General features: G+C 29.4%; 4 protein-coding genes across 4 annotated transcripts; 3 read left to right on the top strand and 1 right to left on the bottom strand.

Annotated features, from left to right (window-relative positions):
• Nucleotides 1-162: 162 nt before the first annotated feature.
• On the top strand, nt 163-3,818 carry LOC111040035 (zinc finger protein 239-like). The gene is made up of 4 exons (XM_022323724.1): nt 163-322; nt 412-570; nt 1,259-1,428; nt 3,530-3,818. Exons 1-4 carry the CDS (start codon nt 280-282, stop codon nt 3,698-3,700), a joined length of 543 nt encoding a protein of 180 aa, XP_022179416.1. The 5' UTR covers nt 163-279; the 3' UTR covers nt 3,701-3,818.
• Nucleotides 3,722-8,498, bottom strand: LOC111040026 (pseudouridylate synthase 7 homolog). The gene is made up of 12 exons (XM_022323714.1): nt 8,266-8,498; nt 8,085-8,187; nt 7,913-8,016; nt 7,756-7,847; nt 7,547-7,691; nt 7,276-7,381; nt 6,118-6,318; nt 5,747-5,903; nt 4,745-4,948; nt 4,285-4,679; nt 4,071-4,222; nt 3,722-3,997 (listed from the first exon to the last, which is right to left on the bottom strand). Exons 1-12 carry the CDS (start codon nt 8,348-8,350, stop codon nt 3,783-3,785), a joined length of 1,959 nt encoding a protein of 652 aa, XP_022179406.1. The 5' UTR covers nt 8,351-8,498; the 3' UTR covers nt 3,722-3,782.
• Nucleotides 8,499-8,890: 392 nt separating this feature from the next.
• On the top strand, nt 8,891-11,608 carry LOC111040031 (methyltransferase-like protein 5). Its single transcript, XM_022323719.1, has 4 exons — nt 8,891-9,067; nt 9,146-9,252; nt 10,701-11,067; nt 11,142-11,608. Exons 3-4 carry the CDS (start codon nt 10,833-10,835, stop codon nt 11,558-11,560), a joined length of 654 nt encoding a protein of 217 aa, XP_022179411.1. The 5' UTR covers nt 8,891-9,067; nt 9,146-9,252; nt 10,701-10,832; the 3' UTR covers nt 11,561-11,608.
• LOC111040039 (SOSS complex subunit C homolog) lies at nt 9,040-10,820 on the top strand. Its single transcript, XM_022323729.1, has 3 exons — nt 9,040-9,067; nt 9,146-9,252; nt 10,701-10,820. The coding sequence occupies exons 1-3, from the start codon at nt 9,040-9,042 to the stop codon at nt 10,818-10,820; spliced, it is 255 nt and encodes an 84-aa protein (XP_022179421.1).
• Nucleotides 11,609-12,123: the final 515 nt, after the last annotated feature.

Raw genomic sequence — 12,123 nt, 5'->3', positions numbered from 1 at the left:
TATTGTTTAACACAGTATATTATTACAGACTTTATTGAAATTGGAAAAAAATAGAGTTAAGCACCGACCAGAACCATTTATTATAAGTTATTATATGTTCTATACAAAGAGCATTTGGGGTGTGAGGTGTTTACAATAGGTAGGTACAAGTATCTAAGTGATTTATTGACTCGTGCGTATGTGTGTATACTTCATGCAAGCAGATACGGATATACCGTGGATCGCGAGAAGGTGACGGAAGTCTTTGGCATGGTATCCACATCTACACATTAAAATAAAATGTGCGATAGTTTTAAACGTAATCGTAGACCGAGTTCAATGGGTAGGTGTATGATTATAAAATATTGTAGAATATTATTAAGTTACTCTCGTAAACGAAAATTTTATTACATTGGCACGAGTTTTTTTAAGATGATTTCGCCGATTTAAAACCGTTGGATTTGTCGGTGAAGAGTTCTTTGACGTCGCGTCATGTCAAGTCAAGAAAACCATACAAATTGTTTTGCGATGTTTGCACAAAGGGTTTTGACAGACCGTCGCTTTTAAAGAGGCACGTAAGGACCCACACAGGTGAGACCATAACACTATAAAATAATACTTAGCTATGATTTTTTTTCAGAAATTACTTATTAGATTTATGTATTACAATAACATACATCAAACCATTATAGGTATAATAAACAGGAGCTTATTAAATGTTATTCTTGCATTTTACGGTGGATCATTAAACATTGTTAAACATTAAGCTAGGTACCTACCTATAAAAATATTTTCGACACGTTCCTAAACACAATCTTAAACTTGAAATATGGTTATTAAGTAGGTACCCATTTACCTAAACAAAACGAAATGTTGAGGGACAATAATTATTTTGTTTGGATTTTTTTTTCTAAAAAATGCAGGTAGGTTACCAATTTAGAAAAAAGATTCTCTGTGAGTTTATAAAGCTAAAATTATAGGATAGAAATCTATGTTAAATTTTCAGATTATAAGACATAAGTACCTATATTCTACTCTTTTAAGTTATAACGCTGCAATCTGCATATCTACCTAACTGTTCCTATTTTTCAAAGATCACCTCTATATACACTTGGAAACATTTTCGGACATCCGCAAAATGCGATTGAGAAAAAATATCGAAGACCAATAAGCCAAACCAATAGGCGTACAATATTACATACCTAGCAGACTTAGTTGTTATTAAAATCTAATTAATCGATTAAGCCTGATGATATTTTTGCCATGTGGCTGTTCACAGGAGAACGTCCTCACGCTTGTTCCCAGTGCGACAAAGCGTTCTCTACGTCCAGTGCACTGAACACCCACAAACGTATACATAGCGGCGAGCGGCCACACGCGTGTCCAATATGCGGCAAAACGTTTACGGCCAGTTCGAACTTGTACTACCACAGAATGACACATTCCAAAGTAAACGGATGGGTCAAACTATTACAACTTTGAGTACATGAGTGCATTGATAACTAATTATAAGAACAATAACAACCGCTATGACGTGCGCATAAAATTAGTATTATAATGTATTATACATCCATACCAGTATATCGTTGGAACACTATAGGTTTTAACTTTTAATAACCGAGCCGACCAAGCAAAATAGAACTCTATAAGTTTAGCCTCATTTGCTGACGACTCAGCAATGCTTACGTCAAATAAATTTCCTGATATCGCATCTCAACATTTAAATGAAATAGAATCTTGGTCCAATGACTGGAAAATTAAAATTAATGACGATAAATCTGCACAGGTGAATTTTTCACTAAACAAAAGGGAATGCCCTCCACTAAAGTTTAATAACAAACAAGTTTCATTTCACCAGTCAACCAAATACCTAGGTATAACTCTAAATAAAAGATTAACCTGGTCAAACCACACCAAGCAAAAACGAAAACAACTTAACTCCCGTCTCCATCTACTTCTGACCTCTACTAAAATCAAACATGAGTCTCAAAAACAAACTATTCCTGTACGTATGGTCATACGGCATCCAAATTTAGGGCCCAGCTTAACCCGTAAACATTCGCCCTATTCAAGCCTTCCAGTCAATTACCCTAAGATTTATCATCGGTGCTCCATGGTACATAACAAATGCAACCCTCCATAATGACCTAAAAGGCTAAAAATACAAACAGTAAACGAGCTTGCAAAAAGCCACTAATACAAAAGTTTCCATTCAAAATTAACAAACCACATAAATCCAGTCATTCAAAATAAGTCCTCTCTTACATTACCACAAACTCACCATCGATTAAAAAGAAACTGGTCTAGAGATCTCCTAAAATAGGGGAAAAAAAATTCTGAGGTTCTGTTAATGAACGGTCTCCGTCTCCTCTACACGTTATTCATGTTCGAACCTATATCTTCTATATTATTATCCTTACAACTATAAAAAAAAAGGGTTAGGTTTTTTTTATAATTGTTTTTTATTGTAGAACAGATTGAATAATATTCATTATTATTTTTTTTTTTATTAAAATGTTTTATATTTTAATAACAAAAAAAAAAGTTTAGCGCAAGAGTAAACATAAACTTTCCATTTATACAAAAAAAAAACAAGATTGAAACAAAATATATTATAGACATACAAGACGAAATATTAGATAATATTACCTATATATTTACAAATACAATCTGTCGGGAATCTCTACAACACTCGCTTACACCTAAATAGACAAATACTGCGGAAAACAGAAAACTTATATCCCCATTTTACCTACCACTTGAAGCGGAGACGAAAATATCTCCGGAAAAACGAAAATAGTGTCGTCAGTTAGGATATTATGTCTCGAAAATGTTTCAATATATTTGTGCTCCTATATTTTGTTGAGTCGAGACATAATGTTGCTCAGTTGCTGTTTTGGTGCATTGGTGCACTTGACATAATGGTAAGGTAAACAAAAATATCTCACTGTAACAATATCCCGAGTGTATAATGTCTCAGATTCGACATCCTGGTACAGTGGTACGAATACAAATAAATTATTATTTTTCATTTTAAATGATAAAGATAGATACATGGTATATGTTTTGCATTTAATGTGAAAATAGGAACCCTGGAGTGTCCTACATAAATAATGATTTGAAAATAATATATAATATTAAATTAAATATTGTGATAAAATATGTAAGTATTTCAATAACTATGGTTTTAAGTACAATTTTTAATTTTAAATTAAATTAAACTTTTGTTTTTATTTGCTTGGATAAACTACATTTTTTTGCTGGTTTCTTCAACTTTGAGTAAACCAATTTCAACTGTGTGTAGTGATACATTTTGCCAGCTAAAGCTAAAATATTATTTCAATGAGATTTATGATATTAAATAATAATAGGTACTTACCAATGAATTAATTTATTATTTGACATGATCAATTATAATAGATGCATTTCTTTGGTTATTTTGACTGCATTTATTTTTAGATATATTTTTATCAGTTATCAAATCCACAATAATCAACTATAATTAGAAAATAGAAATATAACATTCCAAGGTGGGATGGTATGGTTTCAGGTAAAACCACACAAGTGTAATACATGTGACAAGTCGTACCCAACGCCGGGTAATTTGCGAGCCCACATGTCATCACACTCTGGCGAATGGACGTATCACTGCACGACATGTGGCAGAGGTTTTGGAAAAAAGATCAACGTGGAAAGGCACGCCAAGACATGCCGCAGATAAACCAAAACATAAAAGCCATAATCATCTATTTAGATATCATTATTATATTGTTATAGTAAATATAAAAAAATTGTGTTGTAATTTAGTCTTCCGTTGGAACATCAAGTCTTATTTTTTTACTATCGTTTTCCTTTTCTTCTGTAGATGGAGCGTCTCGTTTATTGTTGTTTGAAATTTTACACAATGATGCTTGCGTGTGTGATGAAGTGTCTTGTTTGGTTATTTGTCTTACAACCATGGTAGCATAATTGGAAGGGCGCAGGGAGAATTCAATCGACAAAGATTTAAAAGAACCATCTATAGTAAAAGAAATTTTCTTTAAATATTAAAATCATACAATACAATAAATTTTAAATAATTTATCACTGACCTGATACAGACATGAATGGTTGTTTATTTTCTAATAATTCAATATCAGACAATAACAAATCATCATTTAAGTCGTTATGATTAATCGTAGCCCAGACTAAATCTTCGGCTTTAGATACAATACATCTATAAGTGCCTTTCAGTGAAAACAGTCTACAAAATAAACATATTTTATGATTAAACACGAATAACATCATATGGAATAAAAAACTTACTTGTTTTTCTTTGAAAGCTTTTCAGAAGTTAGGTCATCTTTTGCTAAAAGATCAATATACCATTTTCCTATTTCATTATCTGGATAGCTCACATCGCAACCTGGCAATGGATATACAACATCAAAAATGGTATACTTGGATAAATTTTCTTCTGATATTGTTTCAACTTCTGGAAATTTTACATTATTTGCATCAGTTTCTTCTTCTTCTTCGTCTTCTTTGTTTTCTTCCCCATCAATAATTTCAACAGGTATTTCTTTTGATTCATTATCCTTGAAAACCAAGTCTCCCACAATTGGGTTTAAACCAAACTTTTGAATACGTTGTGATACAATCTTGTTCCACATTAAACTCTGATAAGAGTGAAGATACAATAACACCAAGTTTCTTGGAATCTACAACATTTGTAATAATTGAATTAGACAATATTGATGAACACAATAATTATTAATTTTCTTACAATTTGAAAAGCGTTAACATAGGCCTTAGGACCATTAAAAGCCAATGATCGTATTATTTTTGCTTCAACTGAGAAATTTTTTTTTGACAGTTGTTTTAAAGCCAGATTTGGATCTCTAGTTTTCCACCATACTGATCTAGCACGATCAGTGTCGTTCTCAAATGCACTCTCCAAAGGTCTAGGTTTCAAAATATGTTCAATAGCCTAAACATGAAAATGAATTACATTTATATATGAATATCGCAGTATTTTTGATATATTAAATAGTAGTAGCTGGTGTTGTGGTTCACAGGAACATGTGCAAACATGTGGTGAACTAACCAAAATAATTATTAGATTTCTATCGTAAATTATAATTGGTTACAGTGCCGTAGATACAGCCCCCCTGGCTTAAGGTCTTAAGCCCCCAACCCGAAAAAAAAAAATCTTGGCTATGGCATTGATTGGTTATTATGTACATTGTACATATAGTCTGTAATATAAAAATTGTCTATCAAAGTTTTTTTATTAATTATTTACAAGTGGGTCTATTAGTGTTAACAATTAAATAATTTTCTGAGTATAAAATAAATATAAGCTACATGCATTAATATGTTGGTTAGAAAATGGGGTCTTTTGGACCACATTTAATGTGTGAACTAGACTTATTTTGATTACTAAAACAATAACACATCACCATGCATTGGCCATTAACTACCAACACTGTACTCCCATATACAAATTAATGACCATCAATAGTAATATATAAAAACACAATAAAATAATATTGTGATTGTGATGTTAATTTATTTTTATCTCATTATAGTTGATCTTATATAGCTTAAAAAAAATATAATGTAGATAAGTACATTATTTTGGATATATAATTTATATCTATAACAGAATCAATTTTGCTAAACATATATATTTATTACACGGGTATCTAAAAAAATTTTTGTGCACTACTTTATGTGAATCTCACAAGCCACCATTTAGAGTAAGCAATATTAATTATATGTATACCTCTTCACAGTTACCACATGCTAATGATTTTCCAACAACATAGGTAGGGGACACTACTGAACTACCAAATCTTTGTAAACCATAATAATTAATGAACCCATGTACTTTTAACATTTCAATAGCATTAGATACTTCTTCGTCATTTCCTTTGATATTTCTAAAATAACAAACAATCATATGAACAACAAGATAATGTAATAAAAAAAAAATAACATAAACCATATGCAATCTTTTATGGCATTAATACAATTATTTATACACCATAAAGAAAATACATAGAGATTATAGGAGAATGATTATTTAATTTTTATTTAGAAATATTTATCTTTTTTTCTAAATAATAATCATTTTAAAATGAGTGTACAAATTACCTTAGAACAATGCGAAATCTATTTCCTTTTAGATCACCTAATTTAAGGGTAGAATTTTTGTAAACATAGTTACCAGTCCATATATTTCTGGCATTAAGTTTTGCTACATTATTGGCATTTAATTTTCGAACTGATAACATTTGAGTTGTATTCCCACGCTTATCTTTAGTGCCAGCATGTTTAATTGTATTAACTTTCACTCTGAAAAAAAACATAAGTTTTTATAAAATAAATGCTGTTATACATTAGAACATTATAATTATATTGTTATAATACAATAATAACGTTCCAATTGTGTATAAATAACTAATAATTGTATGTACAATTATAACCCACTTAGTCATAATTTGAAATATTTTATACAATTATTATACAACATCTATTAGATGCAATTAAGATGACACTAATCCCACATTTGTTGTCTCCATTTTACAATGAATGTACAACATTACAAAAATGTTCATTCAGAAGACTTCATTTAGTTTTTATCAATATTATAGAGAATTAGCCTACTGTCAAAAATAAAGATAAAAATATTATCTTGGGCATCTCATAGAGTTGTATTGGTATTTTAATTTTAAAGTGAGTTATTAGTCATAACTATAAGATTTGACAACGCTCATACTTACTTTAAAATTCAAACATCAATCAGTCTAAAAAAATACCCTATAATCTATGCAATATAAAAAACCTAGTCGACAACGATCAGTTTTTGTGTCGACTATCTGTATAACTGCTATGTAGTGAAGAAATCACATAAGCACAAATCAGGTATCGGCTAGGTTTCTTATGTTGAATAGAGTATAGGTAATATTCTTACCTTATTAATTGAGTCACTATAATATTGAAACAAACAACACAAAAATGGATTCTGCTCACACATATTTGGTAAGCTAAACATTTTTAAGAAGAAGATAACTTGATATGTGAGTGTGCTGTTCTTTTAATTCAAATAGTAATTTCAACTTCTATAAGTTCTTAAATTTTACCAGTGATGGCTCACGAGGAAAGCACTATGTAGTAGACAGAGCATACTAAGAGGATCTCACACTCGTGTGCACCTAAACATGAGCTGCCACTGAATTTTACTATAACCTTTTTATATAATAAATAATAGTTAAAATCTAATACGAGTCTTAAAAAGAAATTCAAAATTACCTTAGTTGTTTAGAAAGAATGCTCACTACATTTGTGGTATCCATGTTGCATTTATGTAAAGCAAAATGTAGATATTCAGGTCTAGATTTAGGCCATGTTTGTCTCTCTGGAAAAAAATTATGTTATTAAAAATGATAAGTATTAGCTAATAACAGCATAGAATTAAAATTAACCAAAGTAATCTGATTTAATAACTATCTTAACCTAATATTTTCCTCAAAGTAAAATAAATTATATTTATGTAATCTTATAATATACGTTCATAACTAACCATTTTTAACAAGTGTAGATAATCTAATGACTATAAACTGTTTATCCTGTTCATCCTTTTTAGTGTTTGTGCTAACTTTCGCACCATATTTGAATTTTAAAAAATTGTGTATTGACTTGCGCTGTTCTTTAGTAAGTCCATCCACCTGAAAATGATTTATAAATCAGTATAAAAATATATTTACTGTTTACGTTTATTACAATCATTACATTAATTTCAATGCTTTTGGTACTATGAAATTCTACCAATTCTTCAATATCCTTAGAGTATTTCTCACACAAACCAGTTTCATCAATAGCATCTAAGCACAATCAATAAGTTAATAGTTTAGAGAGTAAATTTATGTTAAATTTTTTTATGAATTACCTTTCAAAGTAGTATCTTCGGCTTCCTTTTCAGGAACAGTGCGGCTTGTAAGACGCACAACAGTTCCATCCAACGCAATTTCATTCACTTGAAAATCAGACAACCTAAAAGATACATTGTTATATTTATTAATAAGGGATTAAAAAAAAAAAATTGTTGGTCTCATATTCACCTGTGCTTCAGTATACCAGAAATGCCAGGAACAGATGTTGTATATTCTGTTATACCTACATCCTTTTCTTGAAGTCCTTCGTATAAGACTGTCTTTACAGGACCTGAATATAAGCATAACAATTTTAAATTATATTTTTGAAGTATTAAACTCATTGATAGTTGTAAGTATAAATTTATACGAGCAATTTTCTGGAACAGATCATCACTGGCTTCATTAATAGTTTTGTTACTATTATCCAATTCTTCTTCTACACTGGTACTCATTTTAAAAAATGTTATAGAAACTTAGTCAGACAGACAAATGTATTAACTGTTATGTATACAAAAAGAAAAAATGTCTCAAAAAATCATAAATTTGTTTGGCAACGCTAAAAATTTAAAACAGAATGAAAATAGAAATACTCAAATCGATATTATTATGATTTATAATAAACATATAAATGTATAGATAAAAATAATAATTTATCAGGCAAAAAGCGGGGTAGCGTTACAAGTTACAACTTGAAATCGACTTTTTAGGTTAAATTTGATTTTTAAAAATGAGGAATAACGTCGTCTTGTGAGTAGTTGTGGCCTTGAGGGTGATAGTATTTCTATTTGTTATTTAACACGGTATATCATGATCTGTGATAAAAGATAAAATTACTATATTTACAAGTTTACAACCATTTTGGTATGAATGTATGATCCTCACCACTGTCTAGCACCGCAGAACAATACCACTGGTCTCGGTCCACCACTATTCAGCAATCACCGTAGTAGTGATAACACCAGACTCCACTGTTGGTCGCCACATAAATTCATAATTAATAGACAGAATAAAATAAATATCTAAACTACTCTATTAATTATTATGAGTCTTCGTTTAACTTGTTAGTTCCATTTATACATTTTGACTTTAAATACTTAAATGGTGTTTTAATACCGATCAAATTTATTAGTTGTGAATGGTAATGTCTTTTCCAGCCCAAAACGCTAGAGGTATTTACATAACAGTTTTTATATATTTTAAAATTGCATCACGATAATTTATATTATTGTACTCTATTTCTCATTTAGGTATTCAGAATCGAAAAATACTTGAAGACTTGGAACTGAAGAAACAGATATTATTAAAAACTGGTGCTGTTCCAACGCCTCCCACGGTTTCTCATCCTACAACTCCGGTATGACAATTTAGTTTCAGTTCTTTTAAATGAACCATCAAATAATGTATAATAATGTTACTTATACAGTGTACATTCTTAATAGATGTCTTATTATTGTTAAGTACATTTCTCAACAAAGATATTAGGTATGTACAAATACTCTACAGTATTTGGTATAGTCACAGATATATAAACATACTAGAAAGCGGACGACCATATACCAGATGTTATTAAACGGGTGTCTGGGGCAGCCATTTGTGAAGACAGCAATGCTTACATTATGCAGAATTGATAACGAATGAGTAATCAATCATCTTAATCGTAATGACTACAGACCACAACAATTATTAAACATACATAAAAACATACTTCATAGCCCATACAAAAATATATTATATCAAATAGGACATAACTACACGAGAATTTAAATGTTAGGTTATATTATTGTATTATTTTAATATTAGGTATAATGGTTTTCACTTGTTCTGCTCATGGGTGTTCGAATATCCACTTTTTGTCGTAAGTTGAAATGTCCATATTATTTAATACTTATATTATCAACTCACACTTTTGATATTATTATTTTTAATTAATACTAATTTAATGTAATTTATGTACCTTGTAAAGGCACAAAATCTATTAATTTTATTAAGTCCTTTACTTCTCTCCACTCATTTATGATTAATAGTTATGCATATATATGTAATATGTTCACAGTTTTTTGAATAGTTATTTTAATTTTTTAGTTTAAATTTGGACGAAACTACATGTCTACATATTAAATAACCAAGAATAATGATTTTAGTCATACAAGTATAATATGATCTAGTTTTTTTAATATGTATTTATCAAAATTATAATTTATCATTGGCTGTTATCAGTTAATATTTGTAAACATTGCCGTGGTTGCATATGGCAGAACAAGACACACTTTTCGGATTGTCGTGCGCTATCTAGTATGTTTATATATCTGTGGGTATAGTATAACATGAAGACATAAAAATATAGGCTTGACAATCTAGAGGTTAGAGGTTAAACTTATTTTATCTATAGTTAAATTTAATTATCAACCCTAATCCAGGGATGTATAATTGGTAACTAATGTTGTGAGTAAACGCCATATTTTCAAAAAATGTACAAATCTTATTAAAATTGTTTTAATATTACTAAACATTTTGTATAAATCACAAGGTATACATTTTTTTTGGTTATAATAATTGGTTAAACATGTATAACATTTGGTATTAATAATAATCATACAACTAATTCTAATATTAAAATTTAAAAAAGATTGATACCCTAGAATAAAAGTTATTACACAGTTAGTTGCATATTCACATCTGTCAGTTCCTTATGTTGTACTCTATATATATTTATAATTTATACAATTATAAATCGTATAAACAATCTTTTGTTTTTATTTTCTAAATGTTTATCTAATTTTTAAATGACCACAATGTTTTTAGGGAACATCTGATAGTCATTTTCAACGTGCCCAAGCCTTACAATCTGCAGGTTTCTTCATCACCACAGATTCAGCTTTTGGTAATTCTATATTACCTGTCCTGCCTCGCATTGAAAAATAATACTCAGCAACCATGGCAATTATGAAGTTAAAGACGTTACAGCATGCACTTGAAGATATTGAAACATTTGAAAACCCGAAAATCGAACTAGAACAATACACTACATCATCCCATATTGCAGCTTGTATTCTACATACAGCCCAATTTGTATATAACGACATTAGTGGTAAATGTGTAGCTGATTTAGGATGTGGTTCAGGAGTATTGAGTATCGGTGCCGCTTTGTTAGGTGCTCAATATTGTGCAGGTTAAATACATTCTATATTATGAAGTTAGGATGTTTAAAAATAATTATTTCTATCTGTTTTATTTGTTTCATAGGTTTTGATATAGATCCATCTGCTATTTCTCTGAGTGTAGAAAATGCTGCTGATCGTGATGTTTTAAGTCAATGTGATTTTATTTTATGTGATGTAAAAAAGATTGATAAAAACATGCAACTTAAAGCATTTGATACTGTCATAATGAATCCACCGTTTGGGACAAGAGAAAGGGGAGCTGATCTAATATTCTTAAAAATGGCTTTAAGTCTTGCTACTCGTGCTGTATATTCACTTCATAAAACAAGCACGAGAAAACGTGTATTGTCAATGGCAAAGGAGTTGAATGTCCATGCTAAGGTTATTGCAGAGTTGAGATTTGATCTACCAGCATCTTATAAATTTCATAAACAAAATTCTGTTGACGTGCAAGTCGATTTAATACGTTTTGCATTGCCATCACTAGATAATAATCTCTAATCTAATTTTGTACCATTCGCGATTACATAAAAAAAAGAAAGAATACAATTAACATCTTGAAGACTATCATATTGACATTAATTAAATTGATTAATTTTATATGTATTATATTATATAGAAATAAACAAATTAACAATAAATATCTCTATATTATATGTTTAAATATTTTATTACTTCCTTTCTACTGGAGTTAAATAATTATATTATTTTATCTAAAATCATTTGAGCAACACCAATTTCATTTTGTACTCACTGCTGATGACTACTTACAGGTTTTAGAAACTTAAAATGTTGAGTATATAAAACCAACATTCGGCATTTAAAAATCCCTGTTGCATAAATTTCTGTTTTTTTTTTACATTTGGTTGTTTTCATTGCATATTTTTAGCACATATTTAACGATATTTAATAACATGAATATTTTAACTATTATTGTTGTATAAGTTATAAATAATATCATTTTAGAAAAATGAACGAGCGAAATTATATAAAAAATAATTGCTTACATATTATTAAATATCAACTAATACTATTAATTTCTCATAAAAAATATTTAAATTTCA

Source organism: Myzus persicae, unplaced genomic scaffold, assembly GCF_001856785.1.
Source record: "Myzus persicae strain clone G006 unplaced genomic scaffold, MPER_G0061.0, whole genome shotgun sequence".
Classification (NCBI taxonomy): domain Eukaryota; kingdom Metazoa; phylum Arthropoda; class Insecta; order Hemiptera; family Aphididae; genus Myzus; species Myzus persicae.
The sequence above is the reverse complement of the archived record's forward strand: the minus strand, read 5'-3'. Positions and strand labels throughout refer to the sequence as shown.